The sequence below is a fragment of the Agelaius tricolor genome, unplaced genomic scaffold (genome assembly GCF_023055355.1).
Source record: "Agelaius tricolor isolate 1412-34295 unplaced genomic scaffold, bAgeTri1.0.p SCAF_6, whole genome shotgun sequence".
NCBI lineage: Eukaryota > Metazoa > Chordata > Aves > Passeriformes > Icteridae > Agelaius > Agelaius tricolor.
The window spans coordinates 33,077,073-33,091,460 of record NW_027269266.1 but is presented as its reverse complement, the minus strand read 5'-3'; the positions used below and the strand labels follow the sequence as shown (position 1 = coordinate 33,091,460).

Genomic DNA, 14,388 nt, shown 5'->3' with positions numbered 1-14,388 from the left:
TTGTCTAATAAAGGTGCTTCTAGTGGTAGAATGAAGCTGCCATTCCTAATTAATCAGCCTTAAGGGAAATGATTATATAAAATAATGGCATAGAAAAGTTAAAGCATATAACACCCCCAGACTGCACCAAAGATGTTTTGGTGATCATATGCTGCTGACAATTCATCAGATATAACAAGGTAGAGCAAAAGAACTGACCTCCCGAGGACAAATGATTCTCTTGGGACGTGGTGCCTCTTGTTGCAATTGATACACTGTCAAACACAAAAAATGTACAGATCATTAGAAAATGGCAACATACACAAACTTTTATTCAGATGAGTCTTTTTAGCCAGGGGCTGCAGAGAAAAATGCAAATGTTAAGATGATGACAGCAAAATGAGGAATTTCAGTGTGTCTAAGTCATTTATATGAAAATCGGTTGTTGACTGGCAAACTAACTGAAGTGGTCAATGCCTTAACTTTTAGAAGTATTACCCTTTTGTACTGGTTTTTACATTTCTGTACCAGGGAAGACTAGCCAGAAAGACCCACTAGGTCTTTCTCAGGATAAAATCTCACTTTTGCATACACCATGCTGTCACAACCCAAGAACAGATTGTTTACCAGTAACACCAGGAGTTTTTTGGATAGGCCAAGAAAAAGTTCAATACCTTTGAATGGGCTCATCACAATCTCATTATTTATTTCAAGATATACTGGCAATTACTGAAGAGCAAGCAAACATTCCTTTCAGAGCAATTATGCCCTATTCAAATGGCCCTGGATCAATTTTGCAAATCTTCTGAGGGCTGCAGGAGAGAGACCTGAGGCTAGGGGTACATGCTGCCTGGCCCCCAGACTCTTCACTGCATGTATTTAATGAGATCCTATCCCTCCCTTCCACTGCAGAGTCGTGAGAAGAAGCTGACATGCAATGACAGTAATCAATTCCAGCACAGACAGACTGTCTCTCCATAACTCCAGTAAAAATCCCAGAGGTTTGGATTGCCTCCCTCGAGAAAGGCCTTCTGTATGCTGACCTTCTTGTATTTGGAAAGATCATGTCTTGCCCATGAATTTTTTTAAAAGACTGAGTTTCCAGGACACGTTTATTCACAATGTTAGTGAAGCTCAGAATTATGCCCTGAAAGGTGGTAGATTATGGGAGCCATAGAAATGTCTCTAGCTTTGATAAACACAGAAACTCTGTTGCAGAAAGTGAATTGAAAAGGTGTGAATTGAGGCAGCACCTTTCCCCCCCTTCTCTTTAACTTCTCTTTTAGAAGCAAGGAAGTCTGGAAAGTGGGGAAATCCTCAGCCTGCACCCAAGTTTCTCACACAAAACTCAGTGGGACGTGAAAGCTTTGGGGGCTCCTGCTTCCTGCTCACATCAAAGTGGAAAAACCCATAACCTCTCTTCTTTAACTGATCCAGCCTTCATCCCTGGTTCCTGGGAGAGGCACTGAAAAGCTGTTCATAATTTCTTATATTCCTTACCAATTTTAATGCTGGATGTGATCCAGCTCTAAATTTCTACTAAGGCTTTGGATTTACTCTGCATCATTCAGCACTGTCAGATCTCCTGCTACTTTTGCACAAGATTTATGATAACTTGATAATATTTTGATAGCTCCATGATAAATATGGTCTTTCTTACCTCTTGTAATTATGTGACTAAGATTCAAAGACTTCTACTCTTTTGTGATCAACCGACTTGTGTATCTGAATAAAGTGTCAAACAATGCATGAAAATTTTGTTCAAAACCCACAGATTGTTTTTTAAACCTCTGATTATTCTGGAGCCCAATAGCACGATTTTAAAATTAACTTCTGAATGTCTGAAATGAGCATAACCACTGATTGAGCAAGTTAATGATGCTTAAAACTAAACACATCCAAGAGGAAAATAACAATTTTTTCCTTCCCTCCATTTCCAGTGGAGAGAAGGAACTCTAAGGATTCAAAATATGACAAGAATATGACTGCTTCTCATTTAAAGTAAATTATCTATTTCCCCATTTAATTAATTAGAATTTTAACTGAAAAATCATACTTCATAAAAATTCCATTTTTCAATAATCAAATCTTTTAAACATAGACTGACACAGCCAATTAAGCTAGTGGAGTTTCTAAGACAGCTTTGATAAGAGTGATGTAAAACAAGTAGGTCTGAAGAACACACCGGAAGCCTATCTTGTGATGTGCTATATTTTTGAGAAATGAAAAAAGCAATGAGCTCTCTAACATGACCAAGAGGATCTCTGAGACTGACAACACCAAATAAGCAATGGTGGGGAGAAGAGTCAGCATTTAACAAAACAAAGGAAGGAATGATTAACAGGAAAGGGCAGATACAGACATGAAAGACATGAAAGCAAACACAAAAAACTGGATGTTTATAGGATGTAGTGGGATAAATCAGTGCAAGGATTCATGATGAGTGCAAGGAAGACAAATCATCTTAGCAACTGTATTTTGAATAGAGTGGAAAAGGTTGCTGTTGTTCTCAGAGAGAGGTGGGTAATTAATTTGTGCAATAATATGAACTGAGAAACATATCTGATTTAGAAATACATCAGAAGAAAACATAGATTATAACTATACAAATAAATAATTAAAAATTTTATGCTAAATGTACTGGATGAGAAAATGGCCCGAGCATGATCAAAACTGAAAATGCTGGAAATGGGAAATGGTTTCCTCTGAAGGACAAAAAATTCACACTTGGCTATATTAGTTCTAAATTGATAGTTATTAAACTGACAGAAAGACAAACCAGTGGAACAACTGGAGGGAGACACAGAACCATTAGATGGAGGGAGAGAAGAGAGACTGGGAGCAGAGAAAGGACTGAAAACCACCAGTGGCACTGTGGTAAGGGACATCGAGCAGCTCAGGGGGAGACAAACAACAGAGAAGGACCAGACAGACAGACACACAGCTGCCAAGGATTCCCAGTAAGGACACACAGTAAGGCAAGGGTGGAAAAGGTAAAACAACAGTGGAAGTTCAGTGAAGTGGAAAACAAGGAAGGCAGTGTCTCCCAGACTAAGGCATCAAGGAGCAAAGCCAGTGTGACCCTACCAAAAGCGGTGCTTTCCCTTAGAAAGGTCTCTGCTGTTTCTGCTTCAAATGATTGCTGTGAGAAATCCTGCTAATGGGCTATGAATACAGTGCAGTATTATGGCTAAGGTGACTTGAGAAAAATGTGCCCTACAGCTAAGTTCCAATGAGCACAGACACCTCATTAAGTGACCTCATTTTCAGAAGTGCTGAACATCCTGCAGCTCTGCCTGATCTCATTATACACTTTTTCCAAAGTGCTGGGCACTGGCAGTGAGGCTGACATTGCTGAGACCCCAGCACAGTCCAGGGGATAGTCAAAGATTCAGAAGGCACATATCTCTCACCTACTTGCTCAAATGGCAAACAATCCTTGCCTTTCTGCCTCATTTTCCCATCTCTGAAAATCTTAAAACAGAATTCAATGTATAAGACCATGGTTAAGTGAAATAATAGAAAACCAGACTTATTTAATGCAGTGGCAAGCAGTGATTGACATCTGACCCAGTCAATTCCAGCTTTTAGAACTGACAGGCAGGTTACAGACAAACCCACTGTGATCATAGAAAAGATGACACTCAAACATAATGATGCATTATTATTTTAGCCCTGAGAAAATTAACCTTATAAAAAGTCAATTGCATGCAAAAAGAAAATGTATTATTACTGCTCTCAGAGAACTGCATCAGACTGGGAGTGGTTTTTTGTTCAGCATCAGATGCAAATGAAATGCACAGTAATAATACACATTAAATATGAGGCAAAAATTCAGCACAGAAAAATGCAGTGGCTTCTATTTGACCCTTGAACACTTTTATCAGGTTCATACTTCAGATAGCTTGCCAGCATTCATAGTATTATAGTCACATTGGAACTTACAGCGTTAACAAAACTTAAATTTATTATTGCATTACTTGAGGAACATTTCTTTGAGATGTAAAGTAGCTGGTTAGAATATATCTTTCTCTCTTTTGTTCCTGTTAGAGCACGAGTCTTGTCTCAGGGGATGAAATAGGGAAATTCTACAGTATGTTTTAGGAAGAACTGTCTAATTCCAAAATCCAATCTGCCTAAGAAACAAAGGGGTCACATGCAAAAATCAGCACTTACTCCTTTTCTGCCAGGGAAGAAGGGCTATCACCCTTTCTTCATACTTTTTTTTTTTCATTCTGCAATGTGTCAGGACCTCAAGCTTTCTCCTTTAACTCACCTATGATGAGTGTTCAGTGACGCTCCAGCGGAGAGGAAAAAATCCTATCATGGCTTTTATAAAGCAGCAAGGAAACACAAACACACCGCCTTCTGTCTCAGAATGTTTCGCAGAGTTCCTCAGTTTCACCTCCTCAGCCTCATCTCAGTCAGGCATTTTTTATCCATGTGCTGAGCCTGAACAATATGAGCTGTCCTATTTCTGCAGGATTACTCACATGCTTAATTAGGAACCTAAGTGCTTGGCTGAAACAAAGACTTAATTTCTAACAAAAATGAGTCTCGGACACTGTGCCTATTATTTGATGAAGGACAGAAGGCAGGGAAACTTCGTGAGGAGCTGGAGCATGGCATCAGCTGATGCTCTGTGCCTTGCCACTTTGCTTCCCACCAACACACTTGTCTTGAATAATGCAAACAAACATTTAAGTGGCATTGACACATGACTGACTCAGCACATGCCAATCTCAACAGGGGTAAAAGGAGGAAAAAAGTGGTTTTACATCTCTTCAAAATTCAAGCACATACGTGCTGAGGCTGGCAACCAGCAATAACTATGCTCTTTCAGTCAAACAAATTGCCTACTCCTCCTGAGAAGCAGGTAGGGTAAACAGTTTGTCCTCTCAGAGGGCAGTGCAGTAGTGGAGCAGGTTACCCACAAAGGTTCTACCCTTGCAGCTTTTCAGGACTCAGTTATGTAAAGCCATGGCTGCTCTGCTCTAGAGCGGACAACTCCCAGTCATGCTTCGAGTGGGAAGCCAGATCAGCTCCCCCAGAAGCCCTGCCAACCCACATTCTGTGATTCTTATCTTCCTTTATTTACTACCTCAGAGATGGTAAAATGGCAAAATACTGTTTTCTATAATACTTCCAACATATGGCAGACTACAAAAAAAAAAATCTGTTATTGGAACAATGCAAGAAATCTGTTATTAGTTGATCTGCTTCTCAGGTGAAAATGCAATCAAACCCACTGCCTAGAGACTGCTGGCTGCTAGAAACTTTCCAAACTTTTTCCCAGGTTCCTTCCTGTTAATATGAAATTATTCTTGCCATTTCTTTTATTGTCTGTGTCCCAGACTTTCAGAAAAAGTCTGAAAAACTTTGTGACCCGTGAAAGTCTAACAATTCCTCCCAAGTGAGTGAGGATCTTCTTCACTAGAAGTGTTCATGTTTTCCAAATATAGCTGAATCAAATTTTTACATTATGTCAAAACAGTAAGGCTTGAGATCTGAAAACTGTTGCACTTTGATTAGTATTTGTCCATGAACACGTGCAACACTGTTTATTTGAATACTTTGTTGGCATAAACAGGAAAATCTGCCTTTGTTTAGAAGCTAGAAGGATTGAAGCCTTGATCTTGACATCAGTAAAAGGCAACATAGTCACCTAAATTTATCCAGGACTTAAAATAAGAAATCAAAACTATATGCAAAGTATCTTACTAGTATGTTAGCAAAATTTTAAAAATTACTAGGGAAAATACATTGAAAATAATTGTTAAGTAGGCAGTAAACTCAAAGTGTTAAGCATGAAATAAATATATAAGTTAAAACTGTCATGAGATAGGACAGCAGGTTGAATCATAGGCAAACTATTGCTGGACATAATCTCTATAATTAATTTACCAGATCAGAATTTTCTTCTTGCTGAGTAAAGAAGCATACGTCAACTATCATTGCAAAGAAAAATGTGTATCTGTGGCTAAGCAGTCTCAGGAGTAAATCTTTCTAAGCTTAAACTATTTTCTGCCTTTTGGAGCTGTGCAACTTTTTCCAAGGGCACTCATGCATGGAGTTTAGACACTGAGGCCACGATTTTGTCATTACCACAATATTGGCATCCTACATATAGTGGAATAGGAAATTATATATTCATAGACTATTCATCCATTCTGGTTGCATTTGTTTATTTTTTCCATTTAAAAGAATGTTTCCTTGGATTACATATAAGCTATCAGATAAAAGTAACCAAACTTTTTCACTGCATGCAGTGATCTGTCTGCTGCACAACTGGGGCAACCAAGAACACGTAAGTAAAGGTAGGTTCTTATTTCCTGACTTTTTAATGAAAACTTACTGCTGAAAAGGAAGCATCTGTCATTTGAAATGCTGGTCTTCTCAGAGTCAATGGCAGCTTTTTCATTGATTTTGAGTGAGCTCTTTTTAAAAAAATCACTCAACTGTCTCCTTCCTTTCAAATACTCGGCAAAGAATGCTGGAATGGTCCAACACTCTTGCTGTCTTTTTAGGAGGCTTCTCTTACATGTTCAAAACATTACAACAACAACAACAAAGTGTCTAGAAAACAGCGTTCTGAGAAGCAAGTTCTGTAATTTAATGGCATATTCAAATTTTGGTTGAAAAAAATCCCAGTCCATTCTGGGGCAGAATGTCATTCTCAGGTAACACAGAGGTGATGTCTTTGAAGTCAGCAAGACAGTTTAATGTGCATATAAGTGAAGTCAACAAGTTTATTCTAGTCTTCAAAATTACACATGTACCTGCATGAAGCTACTGTGATCATTGTGTTTTTGTAGTTGCACTTTGGTAATGGCACTGTACTGAATTTGCCACAATAGAAGAGAGAACTTTTGCTTAGGAAAGCTCTGTATCTGAAAACAAAAAGAATAAAACAGCTCTCTATACCCGAAGCTACACTCTTATTAAAGTTCCAGGAAGGGTTTAAAATAAAAGATCAAATTTAAAGGCTGTCCTTAATAAGGGATTTAAAAGCCAATATTTTGTCTTAGATCTGTGCGGCTCTATTAGAAAATACATTTGGAACAAAGCAAAAGAGCATAAAATATGCACTTCTGCACTGCACTCTATGTAAATGATTTTTCTAAAGGCAGACAGGAAGGTTCAAAGAGCTGACAATGCTGTCTCCAGCTTCTAAACCACCACTTCAAAAATCAGCTTCTATTGCTAAGGATCAAAAATATTATCTTAAAGTGATTTGGTGACCCATATAAAAAGACAAGTATTCTCAAGCCTGACCTTCAGTAAACATACAAAGCATTAACCTCTACCTCTGAAATCCTTCCTGAAAATCTCAGCAGAGAAACCATGAAACCCAGGAGCTGCACACTTTTAAGGCAATGGAGGGAATCTGGCACACATAATCCTGCTGCCCTTGTTCCATTGAAATCTATAAAAGTTCAGGTTTTGCTGCTGTCCCATACAGTAATTTGAACAAGCATCTAATAAATTTATGTCTTTCTTTCAAACAAAAAAGGAGAAAATACCTAACAATGACTGACACTTTGGTAAGGCACTAAGATTATTCAAATTCAAATAATTCAATAATAATTTCAAATAATTCAAATATACTCACAGTATGATTTCCATATTGGAGGCTGGTATTCTTCAGCATCTAAAATAGAAGCAAAAAGGGAGAAAGAAATCAGTCATTTGGCCACTGGGTCAAACTGTCAGCCTGCATTTTTCTGCTGAGAGACCTCTTCTTGTCAGCAAAATTCACATTTCTTTCCCAAGAGAGATGATAGCCTATTTACAGTACAGTTTGCTATGTGAGAGAAGAATACAAATTTCAACCACTTGTGGATCCAATGTGCTTTTCCCAAATTATTAAACTGTGGAAGAAATTAATTTTTGACCGATTTTTACTAATCACCAGTATTTTTAAAATAATTAACTGGGCTGGTAACGGCATTATTTATTTGCTTTACCTGGCATGATAAACAGACAAATCACTACTGGTTTTCAATGTGGTTTCTAACCCCACTAGTAAGATTTGAAAATGAGCATCAATGAATAACCCACGCTGGGGCTAAAAAGATGCACAGCTCAGGTTGGACACGGATGCACAGACCTGACAGTTTCAATGAAAGTCAACTGCACTTCTTGAACCCATATGTAATTGGCATATTTTCCAGAAGATGAATCAACAAAAACAATATGAAAAAGATAGAAAAAGGAAAGACTGCAAAACCTGCCATCACAAATAGGTTACGTTATTCTAACGTTACTGACTAAAGCGGCACAAAGAGTTGGTATTTTTTCTTAGTGACCACTCCACGGGGAGGTTTCCAGCTCTCTGCAAGAAAGCCAATTGCTGTAACCTACAGAAATCCCAGCAGGAGCCAAGCTGGAGCAGAAGGAGCAACACCAGTGATAAAGGGTGGGGAACTGGGTACTAGTTTGACTCTGAACTGCCATGCTGCCAAAAACTTTAAAGTCATTTACAATGGGTATGTCATTAACTTGCCAAAACTGTGCAGTTTAATTAAGGTACTTGTTATTTACTAAACTTCTACTTAAGTTATGCTAATATAATTCAATTATAGTTGCATAGCTCATGCTCCTTGTCTATTTACATATACACAACTACTTTAAATATATCCCTGCAAAAGTCTGTTTACTAGGAATTTTAATCACTAACTACCATCTGCCACTTTTAACTCTATTGTTTTAGAAGAGGATAAATCTAGCAACAATCACAGTTACTGCCTGGAATAGCACCCTGCAACAATTTATAGATATACTGATTGGGAAACCCATTCAGTTTCAGTTTCAACTGAATCCACCTTTCAACTTAGGCAAAGTTCAAAAGACTCCCAGACTAACAGAGTTATACTGTGCTGTGGCAATCCAAGAGTAATTAACTTGCAAGTTCATTATGCAGAAAACTTATTTTAAATTGTATGAGGCTATTCATGAGACGAATGAAATTTATTCATAAAAGAAATAATTTTTTCTCTTCTCAAATTCTAATAGTATTATGTCACTCTGTTTTTTCCCCCCATACATCTACTGCTTCACATATAGTTTATCACAACACTGTAATATTGTATATTAAATTCTTCTGTCAATACTTCTGTGCTACTGCAAGAGAATTTCTGAATTTCCTTCTTCACATACTATATTTTTTCAACCGAAGAAACACTGAGATAATGCAAATATCTTATTATCTGTACTGGTGACTTCAGATAAGGAAGTAATAGCGAGAGAAACAATGAAAAACCAATGAGTATCAGTTGTTGCATTAGTCTTCCAAATTAATTAAAAAGTGCACAGTAAATTCAGCAGTGAAAGCTGATGTACAAGTGGCCATAAAGTGCTTCATTAGCTGGAGACAGACTGATAGAGAGAAAACACTGCAGCCAAAATGGAGAATCATCCAAGACATAAATCATACTACAAAACTCCCAATGATTGCACTTGATTTGTCACAGTTAAGAATCTGTCAGCCCCAGAAAGCGTGGACAGAACCATTCCTCAATAGCTAAAATAATTCTAAAAGACAGCACACTTGGAGGAAACCCACGTGTCACCAGCACCTCATTCACCATTACTGGTGAGGTACTGCCACATCCTCTGTGATCCCTTCTGCTGAAAGCATGTCCCTGAATCACAGGAAACAAAATGCCATAGTGATAGTACTAATGGAGTTTATTGCCAGGCTATTTGATGGCACCCATTTGTAGGGAAATAAAGAATAATTTGTTTAAATACAACTTGGAGACAAGGGTCATGGTTGAGGATCAGGGAGAGGTCTAATGGAACCCAGATAGAAATATCTTTATTCCTTTGTGGCAGGAAGCTGCTGAGCCCCTGTTTAAACAACCCTCATCCTTGTATGGTAAAGTCTTAGGACTCCCATCCTGGTTGACTAGATTAGACTGAACTTCAACCATTCTTAAGTTAGAGATCAAAAGAGGCAAATCCTGCCTGAGCAGATTTGATAACTTCTATTTGCCCTTTTTGAAATTTCCGTTCTTCTGTATTTTGTTATTCCTCTGTATTACACAGCAGCTTTGCTCATTAAATTGTGCTCCACTCTCCATCATGAGGCTTTAAACAGCAGTTCTGGCTCACAGAAATTAACAATAAAAGTTTGGGTGGTTGGCTCAGTTACTACAGGACACCTTTACACACAGATTGTGCTTACAGTTCTGCACATGGTAATGGTCTCAGCAAGGCCAACAGACCTCAGTTTCGAGCCACTTAGCAAAAATCAATCAATCAGTCAATCAACCAATCAATCAATCAGACTTGGCACAAATGATGGATGCCCTGCATTGATGTCTCATGAATTGATATCCCTCATATGAACTTTGATTGTAATGACTACCAAAACTGTGACTGGCAACGTGGGGAAAAGGTTCACTGAGGTACTCTCAGGTGATAAGACAGGGTCTTTCCTATTGCTCTTTTCTTGAAAGGTTCATATTTTCTACAGTGACTTCTTGTCTAGATTCAGAAAATGTGCCAGCGAAGGCTGAAAGAAGTTGTCAAAGGAGACAAGATGAGTAACAGCTCTGAAAAACCCAACAAAATGTCCCAATGACATCTGTGACATACTTTTATGCATGTCAGCATAAGAAAGACTCACTGTAAAAGAATTACAGAATGTCCAGTTAAGGTATTTTTAAAATTCTTTTAAGTCTTCTCAAAACTGTATCATAAATGACCTTGGCAAAACCAGAAAACCTTGGAGCAGTTACTGCAAAGACTAGAACTGGCAAAAAAAGCATGAGAGACTTCCATAAATAATATTACAGGCAATACTGTTAGCTAAAAGCTTTGAAACATACTAGCTAAGAGAGTGAATATTTATTAAACCTAAAAAAGTACTAGAAGTCAGTTGTATGCTAAACAGAAGAACAAAAGGAATGAAGAATGCTGACTCCTGAGGAATATTGCAGCTATGAGAAGGTTTCTCATAATGCAAAATTGACAAAAAATGTATTGGAAAAAATTGTCAAACGAAAAATGGTACTTGGAAGTGGAAAATGGGAGTAAGGAACAAAAAGGTTATTTATTCACTTTATTTGCTTTATTCTTCACAGAGCAGAGAGGATGAAAAGGATCTTAGGAAAAAATACTTTCCTAAAGCTGATGGAACACTTAAAGCTGAGTAAGTGTAGAAAGACTACTTTAAAGGGAGGACTGAAAAGTTGGGAAATAGACAGATAAAAAGTAAAACTACATAAAATTTTTTATTTAAAGAAACATGAAGACAGAATATGTATTACTGCCAACAGTGGGCAGTAAAGGGTTAACACATTACTCAGAGCCATTCTTAAGCAATTCCTGAGAAATGATCTTACACGAAGTATATAGTAAGTAAAGTCATCCATGGACTTCAACCCTTGCTCTTCTCTGTGCCTGGCCCTGTACCAAAGTATTGCCTTTCTGGATGTAGTTGTGAAAGACACAGGAATGACAGAATTGCTTTTTACTACTTCCTTGTACTTTGTGAAAATGATGATGTAATGCCAACACATGTGGGTTTGTGCTACCAGCATCGTGGCTGATTTGGCTGAAGCAGATCTAATGAGAAACTAAGTTCAAAGTGATTCTTCTGACTCTCATGACTGGTAATGCACTGAAAAGCATAAACTCTGTTTTACAGGAAAGCCCACAAATTACACCACAATAATCAAATATTTATGACTTATAAGTGGCATTTCTAAGCGTAAGGAAAACAGTAACAAATATCCATACTGTAGCTATATGTCATGCCCAGTTCTAGATATGCTAAAAAGTATTAGTGATTCCCATGACAGAAAAGAGTTAAGCAGACTAGCAGCAGGACAGCTCCCAAAGGGGAACTGTCATTATTTGCTGATTTCTTATAGTCTCTATGAAAAAGAGTAAAGATTTTCTTTTTTTGCCTTTGTCCTTATGAAAGGATTATAAAAAAATATTTTGCAGTTCACCTTGGAAGAACTGCCTCAGCCTGGATTCTCTGCCACCATTGTCTGAATTTTGGACTTCCTTTCCAGTAACAACTAATTTTAAGACTATGACCTGCATGTGCAAGGAAAGACACTTGTGTGCGAGGAAAAGCCAATCTGGAAGCCACTGGTTTACTGGCAGTGTGCAGATAAATGATTCACCGGATGAACAAGTCTAGTCACTAATTTTTTTAATCTTCTATTGTTATTTTAGGACCAGAACTAATAATTATGAGTGTTTTAATGCTCTTTGTATATTTCCTTTAAAGACCTTTTTCACAGGTTTACCACGTACACTTTCATATTTATTGCTTTGTTTCCAAAACATTAAGTTAGCATATATTATTAAATACATCTTTCTTATTTTTATATATGTAATTATATATAGAATAGAACACTGCTGAGTAAGAGCTTCTGTGAAACATAAACACTGTTTGCACTATTTATGGACCTGGGTTTTTTAATATTTTTCCCGGTACAGATAGAATTTTATTATTCAATTTACTATTATGTCAATGGCCATCACAGACCCACAGAATGATTGGAATTGGAAGGTACCTGTGGAGAGGATGTGATCCAAACCCCCTTCTCAAGCATGGCCACCTATAACCATGCCCAGACAGCTCCTGAGTATCTCCAAGGATGGAGGAACCACAACCCCACTGGGCAACCTGTACCAGTGTTTGGTCAACCTCACAGGGAAGAAGTGTTTCCTGATGCTCTGACAGAGCCTCCTGTGTTTCATTTTTGTGCCCATTGCCACTGGTAATGTCACTGGACATCACTGAAAAGAGCTGGCTTTGTCCTCTTTGCACTCTCTCCTCAGATATTTATACACTTTGATAAGATTCCCCTGAGCCTTCTCTTCTGCAGATTGAACAGTCCCAGATCACTCAGCCTTTCCTGATAGGAGAGATTCTCCAGCCTTGCAATGCCTTTGCAGCCCTTTATCAGGATCTCTCCAGCAGTTTCTTAGCTCTCCTACACTGGGGAACCCAGCACTGGACACAGCATCCAGTTGTGGCCTCATCAGCACCGAGCAGAGGGGGAGAATCACCTCTCCTTTGACCTGCTGGCAATGATGCTCCTAATTGCAGCCCATGGTCCCACCAGCCACCTTCAAGGGAAGGAGACATTGCTGGCTCATTTTGAACTTGGGGTCCAACAGAACCCCAGGTCCTTTTCTGCCAAGAAGTTCTCCAGCTGGGTGGTTCTTGGCAAACACTGGTGGATGGAGACTAAAGTGAAAGAGTAGTAAGGGGGCTTCTTTATGTGGTGCTAGTTCTTTTCTGACACATAAAACATAGATCCACTCTTTGGTTTCCATTCTGTGATTAGAAAAAATACCAATTACAGAAGTTAATTTTCTTCTTATCTGATCCCCTACTGGCTAATATTGTCCTGGTGAAGGGTTGGTTTAATTTATTTTGCCCTCTCAACAATTAATATACACACACAAACAACTATGTCACTTTGCAGTCATTTTGCAAACCACTTTAAATTGGCACGTTTTTCTATGTTTGATGGCACTCATTTGGCATATACTTTGGACATCATGATGACTTCTATCTAACTACCCTTACAAGGCACCTCTGACCACTCTAAGAAAGAATATTCTCATTTTCAAAGTTGCAAATAATCACACTGTCAAGTAAGTCCCCCACCCTAAATCCTGAAAAGTCACTGCTACTGTGAAGAGCAAAATTAACTCTCTTGCAGTAAATAATTAGCAATGGAGCTGTTGAAATATTTCAGCATGTCAAAAACTCTGTTTAATGTTTCATTCAGAACGAAGAATTGCCCATGGAGGAGTGAGCAGTTGCCAGCTTTATCACTGAACTTTCTCATCACAAGTACATGGACAGCTAAAATATGGAATGAGACTTCAGTTCTTGTCTTAATGAGGCACTTTAGCTTTCAGCATAAGGTACAGAAATGATCAAACTGTTTACTTCCAACACAGTTCATAATTGGTGTATTAATTCAGATGATGGGAGCTTCCCACTGCGCTGTTCTCTCCTAAGAAAAAAATTAAAAATCAGCAATAGTGTGTAATTTAAATGTCAAAAAATGCTCACAAAAGGGGTGGAGTTCTCTCTCACACAGCAATTAGACTGAAACAGTAAGCTATTAATAACCACAATATAAATTGACAGCTATTTTGTATCTTTTCCTTTTGCCTACCACAAACTTGCTATTAGAAGGCGCTGCTCTGAAGGTAGATCACTTAGCCAACTCTATGAACCAGGGTCATTCCAAATTGTGTTCTCTCCTGCTTTTGCTTCAGATTTCAAAATGGTATCTTTTCATTCACAGACAGGTGGTCAGTCCCTGGTTACTTTTGTTTAATGCACGTCTGTTTTACTAAAATGCAGATGAAAGATCATGCAAATAGATAAACCTGATAATTTAGAAGAGTTACCGAGTA

At 38.1% G+C, this 14,388-nt stretch overlaps 1 protein-coding gene across 1 annotated transcript in view; it reads right to left on the bottom strand.

The window, feature by feature from the left end:
* The window catches only part of CHN2 (chimerin 2), a 158,463-nt gene that overhangs the window by 84,630 nt on the left and 59,445 nt on the right, over positions 1-14,388 (bottom strand). Inside the window, exons 2-3 of the mRNA XM_071429259.1 lie at positions 7,592-7,630; positions 199-254 (exon numbers count right to left, since the gene is read on the bottom strand). Of these exons, the coding sequence (XP_071285360.1) occupies positions 199-254; positions 7,592-7,630 (95 nt within the window). The remainder of the gene's footprint in view (positions 1-198; positions 255-7,591; positions 7,631-14,388) is intronic.